This window comes from Phallusia mammillata, chromosome 5, assembly GCF_965637545.1.
Source record: "Phallusia mammillata chromosome 5, kaPhaMamm4.hap1.1, whole genome shotgun sequence".
In the NCBI taxonomy this organism is placed as follows: Eukaryota; Metazoa; Chordata; class Ascidiacea; order Phlebobranchia; family Ascidiidae; genus Phallusia; species Phallusia mammillata.
In genome coordinates, this window is record NC_137256.1 from 14,365,385 (window position 1) to 14,380,037 (window position 14,653).

The 14,653-nt window shown below is 42.7% G+C and overlaps 2 protein-coding genes and 1 long non-coding RNA gene across 4 annotated transcripts; all 3 read left to right on the forward strand.

Moving 5' to 3' along the window:
* Positions 1 to 47: 47 nt before the first annotated feature.
* Positions 48 to 1,610, forward strand: LOC145227714 (uncharacterized). Its single transcript, XR_013859955.1, has 2 exons — positions 48 to 570; positions 794 to 1,610. It is a non-coding gene; the product is annotated as an uncharacterized LOC145227714 (long non-coding RNA).
* A 4,632-nt stretch (positions 1,611 to 6,242) lies between these two features.
* LOC145229581 (uncharacterized) lies at positions 6,243 to 10,211 on the forward strand. Its single transcript, XM_080094929.1, has 4 exons — positions 6,243 to 6,927; positions 7,186 to 8,289; positions 8,371 to 9,536; positions 9,633 to 10,211. Exons 1-4 carry the CDS (start codon positions 6,243 to 6,245, stop codon positions 10,209 to 10,211), a joined length of 3,534 nt encoding a protein of 1,177 aa, XP_079951055.1.
* Positions 10,212 to 10,222: 11 nt separating this feature from the next.
* On the forward strand, positions 10,223 to 13,767 carry LOC145227713 (uncharacterized). Of its 2 annotated transcripts, XM_080092606.1 has the most exons (3): positions 10,223 to 13,334; positions 13,399 to 13,463; positions 13,524 to 13,767. In XM_080092606.1, exon 1 carries the CDS (start codon positions 11,836 to 11,838, stop codon positions 12,787 to 12,789), a length of 954 nt encoding a protein of 317 aa, XP_079948732.1. In that variant the 5' UTR covers positions 10,223 to 11,835; the 3' UTR covers positions 12,790 to 13,334; positions 13,399 to 13,463; positions 13,524 to 13,767. The 2 variants fall into 2 exon arrangements, with proteins under 2 accessions (XP_079948732.1, XP_079948731.1); XM_080092605.1 differs by having other exon boundaries at positions 13,399 to 13,767.
* The last annotated feature ends 886 nt before the right edge of the window (positions 13,768 to 14,653 follow it).

Consider the following 14,653-nt stretch of genomic DNA (forward strand, 5'->3'; position numbering starts at 1 on the left):
CAAAAGTATCACTGTAGGTGTTACATCTTATTTGCCAGTAATTGCCGATTTCTATAGATTCCCGCATTTCCTTAGTACAACTTGTGTTGTAACACCCGATCCGTCTGGAAGTCCCCGATTAAAATCGGCTGTGTTACGCAGAATAATGCGTTTCTTGTCGGGCGGGATTAGAATCTTTAGAACCTGTGTTATAACACAGCCCGATTGCGGACGGTTTTATCGGTAATGGCAGTGAAGCATTAAATTTGTTTTTTATTGGCAAATATTATTTTTGCTGTGATAATAATCGCAGGTAAATTGGGTTTTATATCAAAATGGCAGTTAATTGTAAAACAGCAAGACAAAAACAAATGCATTCTAAGCTGTGAAATGAATATGTTAAACACTAAAATGAGCCAAGAATCAAGATTGAAGTACCTGATTGGCATCAAGGTTCTGGCAATGAAGCTATGCAAAGAGACCCTTCAGTGAGAAGAATTTCAAGTTCTTACCTTTGTATGAAGCAAAGTGAGGACCAGCACACTGTCATATGAGGGCTTGTAGATTGGATTTGAATTGAAATGATTCACAGTAAGTGGCTGCCTTGTTACTGCCTTTCTAAACTCAACTCTTTCTGTATTTGTGGCTGATGTTATTTTGAGTTTTAGCACAGGTAAAACCCCCAATATTGAATATTAACTCTGTTTTATAACACTTAGACTGCTTATTGGTGACTAAACTCAAGCCTCTTTTGTTTAACCCATAATTGTCAAGTCAAATGAGCATACACTTTATCTTTATTTTTTTATTGCAGTTCACCATCCGGGAAAAATGCTTAAAGCTTGAAAAAATCAACAGAAACATTCCATATCAAAAAAATTCAAGAAAGTCTTTCATTGCGGAAGAATTTTGTCGACAAAAACAGCTCTCTCTTAAAGTGTCAGCAAAATCATTGATGTATACGACCTGTTACTTGCCTCACAGGAGAAAATTGTATGTCGAGATATGCACCACATACTTTAGTTTTACATGAATCAAATCGGAATATGTGTTATTTCTTTTCCACTGTTCTACCTGCCTGCAAGTTTATTTATTAGTTCTTATACCCAAATTAAGAATTTGTATTCAAACATTTGTAGGTGTTGATATTATTTTACCTCCATGGTGATTATGGTTTCATGTAAATTCTGAAAATGTTTTGCACTCTGATGTAGAATCGGACAGTGAAGTGATTCATCAGACATAAATTGAGAACCTCTAGTTTTGACCAGTAGTCTGCATGATAGCATGTTGTAACAATTGGGCGGTTCAACCTCATCTTTCACATGATATCCGGTTTAATTTTCTTGATAATTTAGAAAATCATTACATTTTCAGCTGTACAATATTGTTTCACCTTTTTGTTTTATTTTAGTCTGTTTACTTAAAGATCCTTGTTTAGTATGTACTATGTACTTGTAAATGCAGGTTTTAACTGACCAATCAACCAATTGCTGTGAATGTAATTATTTATTCTCTTCCCATTTATTTCTGCTTTCATATAACTATGGGACTCAACTTGAAAATGTTGAAGTGTGGAAATTGGGTTCATAAGGTGCTTTTTCCATCAATAAAGTGTTGTCCTCACTGTGCATTTGGTGTTTCATCATTTTCATTAGTACAGGCTTTAACGTGTTTGAGACCACTAACGGCTTGAGGTATATGTAAACGGTTTTTACACGCCAACTCTAAACAACATTCAGTAAACGCTTGCAAAATATCGTTAAAATCTGATCATAACCTCGTAAATGAGAGACGTGCATCATAAGCGAATGCAGGGCGTGGCCGCTTTAAATATGATTTTTGCGCAGTCAACCAATGGTATACAAGCTCCAGATGTTAAACGGTTTAAGATAAACACAAACGGTTTTCACAGGTCAACTCTAAAATACATCCAGTAAAGGCATACAAAATGTCGTTTGAATCTGATCTTAACCTCGTAAATGAGAGGCGTGCATCATAAGCGAACGCAGGGCATGACCGCTGTAAAATGATTTTTGCGCGGTCTACCCATATAGCATGCACAGGCTCCAGATTTTAAACGGTTTAAAGTTATTATCACATTTAAACGATGCTTTGTATGCGTTTACTAGCTGCATTTTGGAGTTGACCTGTGAAAACCGTTTGTGTTTATCTTAAACCGTTTAAAATCTGGAGCTTGTATAGGCTAGATTGGTCGACTGCCCAAAAATCATTTTTGAAGCGGTCATGCCCTGTGTTCGCTTATGATGCACGCCTCTCATTTACGAGGTTATGATCATATTCAAACGGCATTTTGTATGCCTTTACTGGATGTATTTTAGAGTTGACCTGTGAAAACCGTTTGTGTTTATCTTTAACCGTTTAAAATCTGGAGCTTTTACAGGCTACATAATTCGACAGCGCAAAAATCATTTTTAAAGCGGTCATGTCCTGCGTTCGCTTATGATGCACGCCTCTCATTTTCGAGGTTATGATTAGATTTAAACGATATTTTGTATGGCTTTACTGGATGTATTTTAGAGTTGACCTGTGAAAACCGTTTGCGTTTACCTTAAACCGTTTGTCATCTGGAGCTTTTATAGGCTACATAATTCGACAGCGCAAAAATCATTTTTAAAGCGGTTATGTCATGTATTCGCTTACGATGTACGCCTCTCATTTTCGACGTTATGATAAGATTTTAACGATATTTTGCAAGCGTTAACTGAATGTTGTTTAGAGTTGGCGTGTAAAAACCGTTTCCATATACCTCAAGTCGTTAGTGGTCGTGAGTTCGGTCCTCACTCGGGGCACCAGTTTGAAGCACCAACCTCCTTAGAGCCTGTTGGGCGGCAGGTATGGTGTCTCAAGGGAATGGATAGATTGATAACACAAGATTCCTCTTCGTTAGAACGCGACCACAAAGGCCTGGCAGGTGCTGCGTGCGTTAGCGTGATCCACTCTAATTGCTCACGATTGACCCGTTGATAGAGTCTCACGGCTTTACTTATTTCGTCTGGGTTGTTGCCGAAACTAATCTGGTCCGGATCTGTGCTAGCAATTAAACCTTGGAAGATTTCACACCTTATCTCCTGCAAACGTCGTCGTAGACCTTCAGCTAGAAATTGATCACTGTCTCTTATGAATTCGGTTAGAGAAATCTCTTCCTCCAAAGCACAAGGCTTGAACTTCAAATCAAACTCTCTGAAATTAGAATTCCAGACGAAAGTTGGAACTATGTTCTGGACCACAGTTAAACGATTTATCTCACGCTTAGCGACAGTAGAAAGTTGCAATGTATGATTACGGACACGATTTATTTGTTCTTCTTCTTCTTCACGATTTCTGGATTGTCTGTACTGTCTGGAATGGTTAAAGAGTCTTGCGAACCGAAAGGATCTACGTCGGAATGAGCCTCTAAAATTCGCACGATTCATCACTGTCTCAAATAGTAAGCACACCCAGAGTTGCTTAACACTCTGTATTCTTGAATATTTGCTTTAAGCGATATCGTCTGATTAGCTCTTGACCAGCTAACAACAGCAGTGAGATAAAAACCAAATTTAGCATCCACAAATAGAACGGCGAAAACATCAAAGTCTACACTTATATAACAATGTGAAACATTGGCCGGTGTACGAATTCTTTTTCTCATATTATTTATATTATTTATTTTAAGGTAGCCATATAATTTATAGTGCCATAGCGCCTCTTGGTGAACACCGTGTGCTTTTTCACAGGGTGGAAACGACGCGTTCTAATACAAAACACAACTGCGGAAACATTGCAAATATCGACGGAAATATGTGTCACAATGGAAGAAACACTATGTTTACTGTTAGATCTTTCTGGAACCCGAAAATGGCTGGAAATAGCTTATGACTACCATAGAACCGGAACTATAAACATTAGTCTATGCAGAAATGAGGGTAAACATTTCCATTTCGTGGTGTGAAACGTTATTGCGAAATAACATGCAATAGTTTCCATAAACATTGCACAATAGTGTCGTAAACGCTACACACGTTAAAGCCTGTACTAATGAAAATGATGAAACACCAAATGCACAGTGAGGACAACACTTTATTGATGGAAAAAGCACCTTATGAACCCAATTTCCACACTTCAACATATTCAAGTTGAGTCCCATAGTTATATGAAAGCAGAAATAAATGGGAAGAGAATAAATAATTACATTCACAGCAATTGGTTGATTGGTCAGTTAAAAACCTGCATTTGCAAGTACATAGTACATACTAAACAAGGATCTTTAAGTAAACAGACTAAAATAAAACAAAAAGGTGAAACAATATTGTACAGCTGAAAATGTAATGATTTGCTGAATTATCAAGAAAATTAAACCGGATATCATGTGAAAAATGAGGTTGAACCACCCAATTGTTACAACATGCTATCATGCAGACTACTGGTCAAAACTAGAGGTTCTCAATTTATGTCTGATGAATCAGGTTTACTGTCCGATTCTACATCAGAGTGCAAAACATTCTCAGAATTTACATGAGACCATAATCATAATAATATCAACGCCTACAAATGTTTGAATACAAATTCTTAATTTGGGTATAAGAACTAATAAATAAACTTGCAGGCAGGTAAAACAGTGGAAAAGAAATAACACATATTCCGATTTGATTCATGTAAAACTAAAGTATGTGGTGCATATCTCGACATACAATTTTCTCCTGTGAGGCAAGTAACAGATCGTATACATCAATGATTTTGCTGACACTTTAAGAGAGAGCTGTTTTTGTCGACAAAATTCTTCCGCAATGAAAGACTTTCTTCAATTTTTTTGATATGGAATGAACTGCATTAAAAAAATAAAGATAAAGTGTATGCTCATTTGACTTGACAATTATGGGTTAAACAAAAGAGGCTTGAGTTTAGTCACCAATAAGCAAGAGTTAATATTCAATATTGGGGGTTTTAACTGTGCTAAAATTCAAAATAACATCAGCCACAAATACAGAAAGAGTTGAGTTTAGAAGGGCAGTAACAAGGCAGCCACTTACTGTGAATCATTTCAATTCAAATCCAATCTACAAGCCCTCACATGACAGTGTGCTGGTCCTCACTTTGCTTCATATAAAGGTAAGAACTTGAAAATCTTCTCACTGAAAGGTCTCTTTGCATTGCTTTATTGCCAGAACCTTGATGCCAATCAGGCACTTCAATCTTGATTCTTGGCTCATTTTAGTGTTTAACATATTCATTTCACAGCTTAGAATGCATTTGTTTTTGTCTTGCTGTTTTACAATTAACTGCCATTTTGATATAAAACCCAATTTACCTGCGATTATTATCACAGCAAAAATAATATTTGCCAATAAAAAACAAATTTAATGCTCCACTGCCATTACCGATAAAACTATCCGCAATCGGGCTGTGTTATAACACAGGTTCTAAAGATTCTAATCCCGCCCGATAAGAAACGCATTATTCTGCGTAACACAGCCGATTTTAATCGGGGACTTCCAGACGGATCGGGTGGTTGTAACCTAGTGCGTTGTGTGACGTAACAATCGACTGCCAGTTTTGTGTAATAACGCAATGTGGTTTAGTTCTTTTCGTTGCTGACTTCCGTGGAGCACGGTGCTGCGTCGGTTGTTGTAGAAAAGCTGTTTATTGTCGTGTTGACGATTATTGGTGAGTCACTTTGTATATGTGTGTTTAATGACTCAATATTGTGAATTACCATAATGAATGCTAACCGCTGTGAACTTGACCTAAAATGTCATTTCCCTTTTTTAATAGTCGTACTGTACGTGTAGTTGGGTTTATTTAAGTTGTATTTGTTTACGCAGCGTTCTTGTACGATATTCACGTGAAGCGTGACCTTTCCACACTGTCGCTCTACATAGCTTGGTAAGCATTGTGTATATGACGTCATAATGTCATATTGTGGTCTCATGCTTTATTGTGTATTTAGGTGTGTGACAGTGATTTAAAGCGCAATGTTAATGTCATGCTTTATGTAGAAACCGTTTTCTATTCGTTTCCGATCGTTTCTATCGCCTCCCACCGTCCTCTTCATTCTTCGTTGAAAGTGTTTGAATATAAGATCTACAAAACACCCTATCTGTGTGGACTGCGTGTTGGAGACCTTTAGGAATCGCGTTTTAATCCCCCCTCGTGTGACGTTCCGCGCTGTAACCGGGGCGCGTTCACGGGACGTTACATGAAAGTTTCAACTGCTTGCAAAAACAAGTTTACCTGTTTATTGAATAATTAGGCGGTCGAAGATGAGCCAATCAAACGTTACAACCCCTGAAGCGGTCGCTGACTGCCGTCGACGTCTAAGTGATCAATATCTAGCCGCCGAGTGTCTGATGAAGGACCACCGCAACAAGCAGGTGCTCGAGACGATCTTGGTTGCGCTTGAACACCTTTTTGTGGATACTGTTGCTGTCTACGAGGCGCATCCCGATCTTGCCGACGAACTAGCAAGCGTGAGGAAAAACAAAGCCGAATTCGATGACCGAGTTTCCCACTGGATTCGTGAGGTAAATTCTCCATCTAGGAGTGCTTTACCTGTTAACATGGCTAGTCCGGATGGAAGCGGTGAAAACAGTCCCAGGGACAACGACTCCTTCTGCGGACGAAGTAGACGATCTAGTTCTTCGACTAACAGTAGAACTAGAGTTAAAGTAACTACGCAGCTCGCGCGTCTTGCTATTCAACAAACAGCGCAGAAGCAGGAACTCGCCAGACAGCACGAAGTAATAAAAAGACAAACCGACATACAGAAGAGAGCAGAAGAAAACATGCGACGCGCAGAAGAAGACAGACGACGCGCCGAAGAAGACAGACGACGTGCCGAAGAAGAAATCCGTCGTGCTGAAGAAGAACAGCGCCAAAGGGACAAAATGGAAATGCTGGAACTGCTTTTGAGGAGAAGGTTTGGGACGAGATGTCAGGAAACACGGAGTACGTAACGGTGAAGGAAGGTTCTGGTGAATCGACCACGCCTCCCCTGGAGAAGCCGCTCGGGGATCAACGTATTGTTTACGTCACCGCCTGTCACGTCGCAGCAAAGCCCTCCTGACCAACGGTATGTGGTTGACTATGTTGCTCCGTCGAAGTCCCTGTCCCAATATGCGCCTAAATTTAAATCTTCGTTTGATGAGAAAAGTTCTTTCGCCGCAGCAAACCCAATTGTAAATAATTCTTGCACATATGATTCAGTCAAGCCAACTGGCGTGCATGACAATGAGATTGCATCACTTGTGAAGCACATAAACAGACCAAAGCCTAAAGTTCTCGTTTTTGACGGCAATCCAATGGACTATTGGAAGTTTATTCGCAATTTCGATTCTCGTATCGACAACAAGGTCGATGACGATGGTGCCAAATTGTCGTATTTGGCGCAGCATTGTGATGGCAAGGCCCGTAAACTGATTGAACACTGCTTTAGAGAAAACGGGTACAAACAAGCGAGACAGTTACTGTACGACCGCTTTGGCAAGTCACATATAATCGCTCATGCATGTGTAAGGTGTGTTGTTAACGGTCCAGAATTGCGACCGAACGATGCTGCTGGCTTGAGCGAGTTTGCACAGTCGCTGCGCGATTGTTTACTTACACTTTCAGACATTGACGAGCATTCCAAGATGAATAACTATCCTACGTTGATTGCTGTCGTAAATCGTCTACCGTTTAAGATGCAGGAGGCTTGGAAACGGCGTGTCGCAACAATAATCAGAGAGACTGGCCGTGAACCTCTGTTCGAGCATCTCGTTAATTTCGTGGAAACCGAGGACCAGATTGCAAACTCGTTGTTTAGCCGCATTCTGGATGAGCATCGTAACGAAGCCAAAAGGGCGAAAGGTAAAGGTAGTCACGTAAAGGCTTCCAGTCATGCCGTTGTAAGCGAACAAGAATCTAGGCCTAAGGCTCGTGCCGGACCTTCCCATTTTCCCACTGCCCCGCTGTGTCAGTGCTGTTCGGGAAACCACGTGCTTGCTAAGTGTGAAGAATTTAAATCCCGGTGTTACCGTGATCGTCTGCGCGTCACCCGGCGCCGCAGACTCTGTGATAACTGTTTCAGATTTGGACACTTTGCCACTAAGTGCAACAGCCCAAAGGCGTGTACCGTGAGGGACTGCAATGAAGCTCATCACACCTTGTTGCATCCGCCAGAGAAGAGAGAGGACGAGTATCCTGTCACAGGACCTGCGCCGGAACGGACTGTTTGTTCGGTTGCGTCGGCGATTGGAAAGGACTGTCATGCTTCTTCTGGTAGACAGAGCGTCAACTTGATGATGGTTGCGGTCAAAGTCCGTGCTAACGGTAGGGCTGTTGATACGTACGCTCTTTTAGATACTGGCTCGGGCATTACTTTGTGCGACAAGAAACTGACGGACTAGCTAGGACTGCGAGGTGAACCTAGCAACGTGACGCTTAAAACGGTCAACGGGGACAGTCGCAAGCGCGAGGGCAAAAGAGTAAATTTATCTGTTGCTTCGCTCGATGGCTCCACAACTGTGGAACTTCCTGAGGTGTTCGCGGTTGATTGTCTGCCTATTACTGCCAACAAGTTTCCGAGAAACGCGGAATTGGATGCACTGCCACATATTAGAGACCTGTCATTCCCACAGGTAGATTGCAGCGAGGCTTTGTTGCTAATCGGGCTGGACGTTCCAGAGGCCTTTCTCGTGCAAGAGGTACGGAAGGGAAAACCGAAGCAACCTATTGCATTCAGGGTTCCACTTGGATGGGCATTGGCAGGACCTGTCTCTAAGAAGTCAACTGATTTGTTTTCCGTCAACTTTACCCAAGTTGCCGATGATTCGCTGCACGAGAAGTTAGAGCGAATGTGGAAGACCGATTTTCAAGATACCAACGCCGACGCGATGCCTATGTCGCGTGAAGACCGGTACGTCTTAGATAAAATGAAAACAAGTGTGCAATTCAAGCAAGGTCATTATGAGTTGCCGCTACCATGGCGCCCGAACGCACAACCGCTTCGGTGCAACCGGGACATGGCGCTAAACCGTTTGGGTTCTTTGGGACGTCGCCTGAGACGCGACGCCGTGCTACGCGATGCGTATACAAAGACGGTACAGGGTTACATAGCTAAAGGCTATGCCGAAGAAGTTCCAGATGAGGAACAGTCTGCAGAGGTAGTATGGTACCTGCCGCATCACCCTGTTACAAATCCACACAAGCCCGGTAAAGTTCGGGTGGTTTTTGACTGTGCCGCCAAATACCGCGACCAGTCCTTGAATGATGCTTTACTCCAGGGTCCAGATCTAACCAATTCGTTAGTCGGAGTTCTTTCAAGGTTCCGAATGGAAAAGGTAGCTCTTGTGGCCGACGTGGAGGCCATGTTTCATCAGATACGCGTGAAGCCAGCAGATTGCGATGCACTTCGGTTCTTGTGGTGGCCCGATGGCGATGTGTCGAAGAAGCCCACCTCACACAGGATGCTTGTTCATTTGTTTGGAGCAACTTCTTCGCCTTCCTGTGCGAGTTTTTGTCTCAAACAAGCCGCTGATGATTTGCGAAGCGAATTTCCTAATGAAGTCGTCGAGACGGTAGAAAAGAATTTCTATGTCGACGACTGTTTATAGTCCGTGTCCACTGAAGCAGAAGCAGTTCAGTTGGTCAAAGGCATCTGTGCACTTCTTAAGAAGAAGGGACTTCGGCTAACCAAGTGGCTTAGTAACAGCGAGCGAGTTCTCGCTTCCATTGATGAAGAGGAACGGGCTAAATCGGTGAAGGAGCTGGACGAGGATGGTTCTTCGTGCGAGAGGGTACTTGGTGTTCGATGGAACGTTTCGTCGGACGAGTTCGGTTTCAATGTCGATGTAAAGCAGCCTACAGCTTACACCAGAAGGTCAATCCTGTCGGTGGTAAGTTCCTTATACGATCCTCTTGGCTTTGCAGCGCCTGTGATCGTGGTGGCCAAGACGATGCAAAGAGATCTCTGCAGAAAGCAGCTGGGATGGGATGACGTTCTTTCCGATGAAGACTCCGAATCGTGGGCAAAATGGTTGCAGCAACTACCGCGGTTAGGAGAGGTCGTTCTGCCTAGATGCCTGAAGCCCCACGATTTTGGTAAGGTGCGAAAAACGGAATTGCACCATTTTGCAGATGCGTCATCTACAGCTTACGGCGCGGTGACCTATCTGAGGCTGGTAGACGAGCGAGGACGCATTCACTGCTCGTTTGTAATAGGCAAGGCCAGGGGCGTATCCAGAAATTTTTAAAGGGGGGGGGGGGTCCAACGTTTTATTTTGGGAAATTCCCCAATGACGTCATTATACGTCATTAGATCGTTTTGAAAAAATTTCCACACAAAAGTGCTAAACCGCACGAGACTGAATACGTAATTGACATGTCAAAATGCCACTAAATTGTCGCTCATTTCGTTTCCTGGTTCAAAACGACGCGTTAAGCGGCAAAACGCTTTGTCCAAAATTGTAAGCAGGTCCAAAACCGAAACCCGGTCCAACTTTCGACTTTGGCGGTTTTTCTACCTGTCCAATTGACAAAACGACAAATTATTTTAGAAAAAGCTTTGTAGTTTTCTGATCCCGCCGCTGTTATTTAGCTTACTCAGCAAAACTGCAGTCAGGCAATCAAAATCGTTGCTTAAAAAAACGGGCAGCAATTTCTAAAGAACTGAACGCCTTTCTGAAGCGGCGATCCTACTGTTAAGTTGCGCAATGTCACGGATGCACTAAAGTTGGTAACTGCAGAAGGCAAAAATTTGGCCTGGCGAGTAACAAATTACGTTTACCTGTGTGTGGCAAACTAATATGTGTTTGTCAGGTCAAAACTGTTAAGTTCTTTTATTATTGACAAAGTTAACAGAAACAATACAACATTAAACGTATTTAACCAGTTTTACTCAGTTTACATTGTTTTACTACAAAAACAGTTGCATTTAGTACATTTAACACTAACAAAAACAAATTAAAACCAGCGTTCTAACCGGAACGTAACTTTCCGCTTGTTAGCGCATAAAACTCCTTGTTAAACCCTTGTTACGTCACAATTGGCGATTAGATAACAAGCGAATACAAGAGATTGAAAGGTCACGGCTTTGAGATAACGACTCCCTGTTATCACGCAACGGTAACGGAACGATTTGAGCCTATTTAAATTAGGCACAACATTTTTTTTTGTCCGGACCGATGGCTTACTGGACCCCAGTTTCTTTGGGAGCAAGAAGATACATGGCCTTCCTGCCCAGACTTGTCGTCATTGCCAATCGAATTTCTTTTGGTAAAGAAAGAAACTCAAACCGTTTGTCTGGTCGCCAGCGAGTCCGCTACGGATCGACTCATAGCCAGATACTCATCACTCAATCGGCTGAAAAGGGCTGTAAGCTGGTTGCTCAGATTCAAATCGATGTTGATGTCAAGGAGGTTTCCTGCCAAATACAAAGTAACTACTGGGCAACTGACCGTTGTTGAACTCAGGGCTGCCGAGCTTGAGATCGTCAAGTATATACAAAAACGAAGTTTTCCGGACGTTATCGCTGCGATGTCGAAGGCAAAAGGCGAAGCCATTCGTTTACCAAAGAAAAAGAGAGCTCTTGGAAAGCTCAATCCAATTCTAGTCGATGGAGTTATGAGAGTTGGTGGAAGGCTCGAGCGTGCATGTGTCGAGTTTGATGTGAAGCATCCGATGATTCTTCCATACGACCATCGATTTACAGACCTAGTGATTATGCAGCAGCACGACGAGGTTGGCCATTCTGGAATGGGACACACGTGGTCGTCTCTCAGGGAACGCTACTGGATCATCAAATGAGGGGTAGCGGTTCGTCGTGTTCTAGGCAAGTGTGTTTCCTGTCGCCGAAGAAATGGCTCCCTTGGCAAACAGATGATGGCAGACCTTCCTGCTGCGAGACTTCAGGCCAATAAGCCGCAGTTCTCAGTGGTCGGTGTCGACTACTTTGGACCTTTCCTTGTGAAGCAAGGACGAAGTGAGGTAAAAAGGTACGGGTGCATCTTTACCTGTTTTTCCACCAGAGCCGCGCATATCGAAATAGCGCATTCACTGTCTACGGACTCCTTTATTGGAGCTCTCCGACGTTTTATCGGTCGTCGAGGACGGCCAGACCAGATATTTAGCGACAACGGCACAAACTTCGTTGGAGCTGAGCGCATCCTGCGCGAAGAACTGAACCAGTGTAATCAAAGGCAGATCTACAAATATCTGCAACAACGTGATATTGCGTGGAGCTTCAATCCTCCCTCTGCCAGCCACTTGGGTGGGGTTTGGGAGCGAATGATACGCTCTGTGCGCAAAATTCTCAACGCTCTGCTTTCGGAGCAGACATTGTCCGATGAGAAACTAATGACTCTGATGGTGGAGGTCGAGGCCATCCTGAATTCCCGTCCCTTGGTTCCTGTGACGTTCGATTCGAAGGATGAGGAGCCCCTTACACCCAATCACCTACTGCTGCCACGTGCAGCGCCGAATATGCCCCCTGGACTGTTTACGGGGAAGGACTGTTTCCATCGTAACCGTTGGCGCCAAGTACAATACTTGGCCGACCAATTTTGGCGGCGATGGTCGCGCGAGTACCTGCCGACGCTAATGCCCAGATCGAAGTGGGCAAATGGACATTCTAATTTCGCAGTCGGTGACGTTGTGCTTGTAGCGGATGATAATCAGCCCAGGAGCAAATGGCTTTTGGGTCGCGTGACCGATGTGCTTCCTGATCGAAAGGGAGTAGTGCGCCAGGTGGTGGTCAAGACTCACACTGGTGCCTTGAGACGCTCAATTGCAAAATTGTGCTTGCTATGCCGCGACGACGCGATGCGTGATTAGTTGTGTGTTTCTTTGTTCGCAATTACTGCCGATGTTTGTGTGTTGTGTTGTAAATGTCCTCCTTGGATTCGTACATTGTGGGGGGGTATGTTACATCTTATTTGCCAGTAATTGCCGATTTCTATAGATTCCCGCATTTCCTTAGTACAACTTGTGTTGTAACCTAGTGCGTTGTGTGACGTAACAATCGACTGCCAGTTTTGTGTTATAACGCAATGTGGTTTAGTTCTTTTCGTTGCTGACTTCCGTGGAGCACGGTGCTGCGTCGGTTGTTGTAAAAAAGCTGTTTATTGTAGTGTTGACGATTATTGGTGAGTCACTTTGTATATGTGTGTTTAATGACTCATTATTGTGAATTACCATAATGAATGCTAACCGCTGTGAACTTGACCTAAACTGCAATGACCTAAAATGTCATTTCCCTTTTTTAATAGTCGTACTGTACGTGTAGTTGGGTTTATTTAAGTTGTATTTGTTTACGCAGCGTTCTTGTACGATATTCACGTGAAGCGTGACCTTTCCACACTGTCGCTCTACATAGCTTGGTAAGCATTGTGTATATGACGTCATAATGTCATATTGTGGTCTCATGCTTTATTGTGTATTTAGGTGTGTGACAGTGATTTCTGGGATTGCCCATGTTATATATTTTCTTCCGGTTACCATAACAGTTGGTAAGCTTTGAGTTATATTTCTACATTTAAAGCGCAATGTTAATGTCATGCTTTATGTAGAAACCGTTTTCTATTCGTTTCCGATCGTTTCTATCGCCTCCCACCGTCCTCTTCATTCTTCGTTGAAAGTGTTTGAATATAAGATCTACAAAACACCCTATCTGTGTGGACTGCGTGTTGGAGACCTTTAGGAATCGCGTTTCAATCCCCCCTCGTGTGACGTTCCGCGCTGTAACCGGGGCGCGTTCACGGGACGTTACAGTAGGTATGTCACATAATGCCATGTTGTTGTTGTTGTTTTTTTGAAAAAAAATAAACTGGTCAACAGGTTTGGAAAGTGGACACAAAACAGTTTACTATCAAACGACTTTTGTGTCAATGGTAATCAACCATGGAATGAGTGACATCCATAGCTCTTACAGTTTCTTGTCTTTGATATAGTGGTGAGTAGTAAAACCTGGATTTTATCAACACAAATGACTAAAGTAAACTCCCGCCCCCACCATTTGCATTTGCGCCCCGGACTGTCGTTGTTTTTTTGCAGAAATGTTTGTGGTGAGCTTACGCTCACTAGGGGCTACGACTCACGGTTAAGAACCGCGCTGGTACCATATAACTGCCCTTCACACAAAGAGCTTGGAAGTTGTACCGCTTTTCAGCATATTTCACGGGGTTAGAATCCAATAGGCTCCCGAGTAAGCTACGAATTTCGATTAGGATTTATTTGTTGGGTTGGGTTTATTTGGCTTGATGAAAGAACACAAAGCGAGACGATTGCTCTGGTGCAGTGGTTCTTAACCGGGGTTCAATCCAAACCCCAGGGGTTCGACGAAGGTCTTTGGGAGTACAATACAAATACTCGTTTTAGTCAAACTTTAGGGTTCTGTGGTCGCTAAAAAAAATTATTTGCTAAATTTCAAAACACTGGAAGGTTACACTAAGGTTTTGTCTTTTTTTGTGACGTAACAATAAGCATTGTGAGCGTTGTTCGCAAGCAGCAAAACAACGAAATTTTGTTGGCAGCAAAAACTTATTACTTCACTTTTGTCATGTTTGTACACTTGATAAAAATACAATGCTTCATTTTGAAAAAAAACTAAACATTGCCGGAATTAAAGCAATCCTGAAGCAAGTTGCTTGTATTATTATGTCAGAATTTAACAAAATGACAAAAAGTAACTGTTGCCACT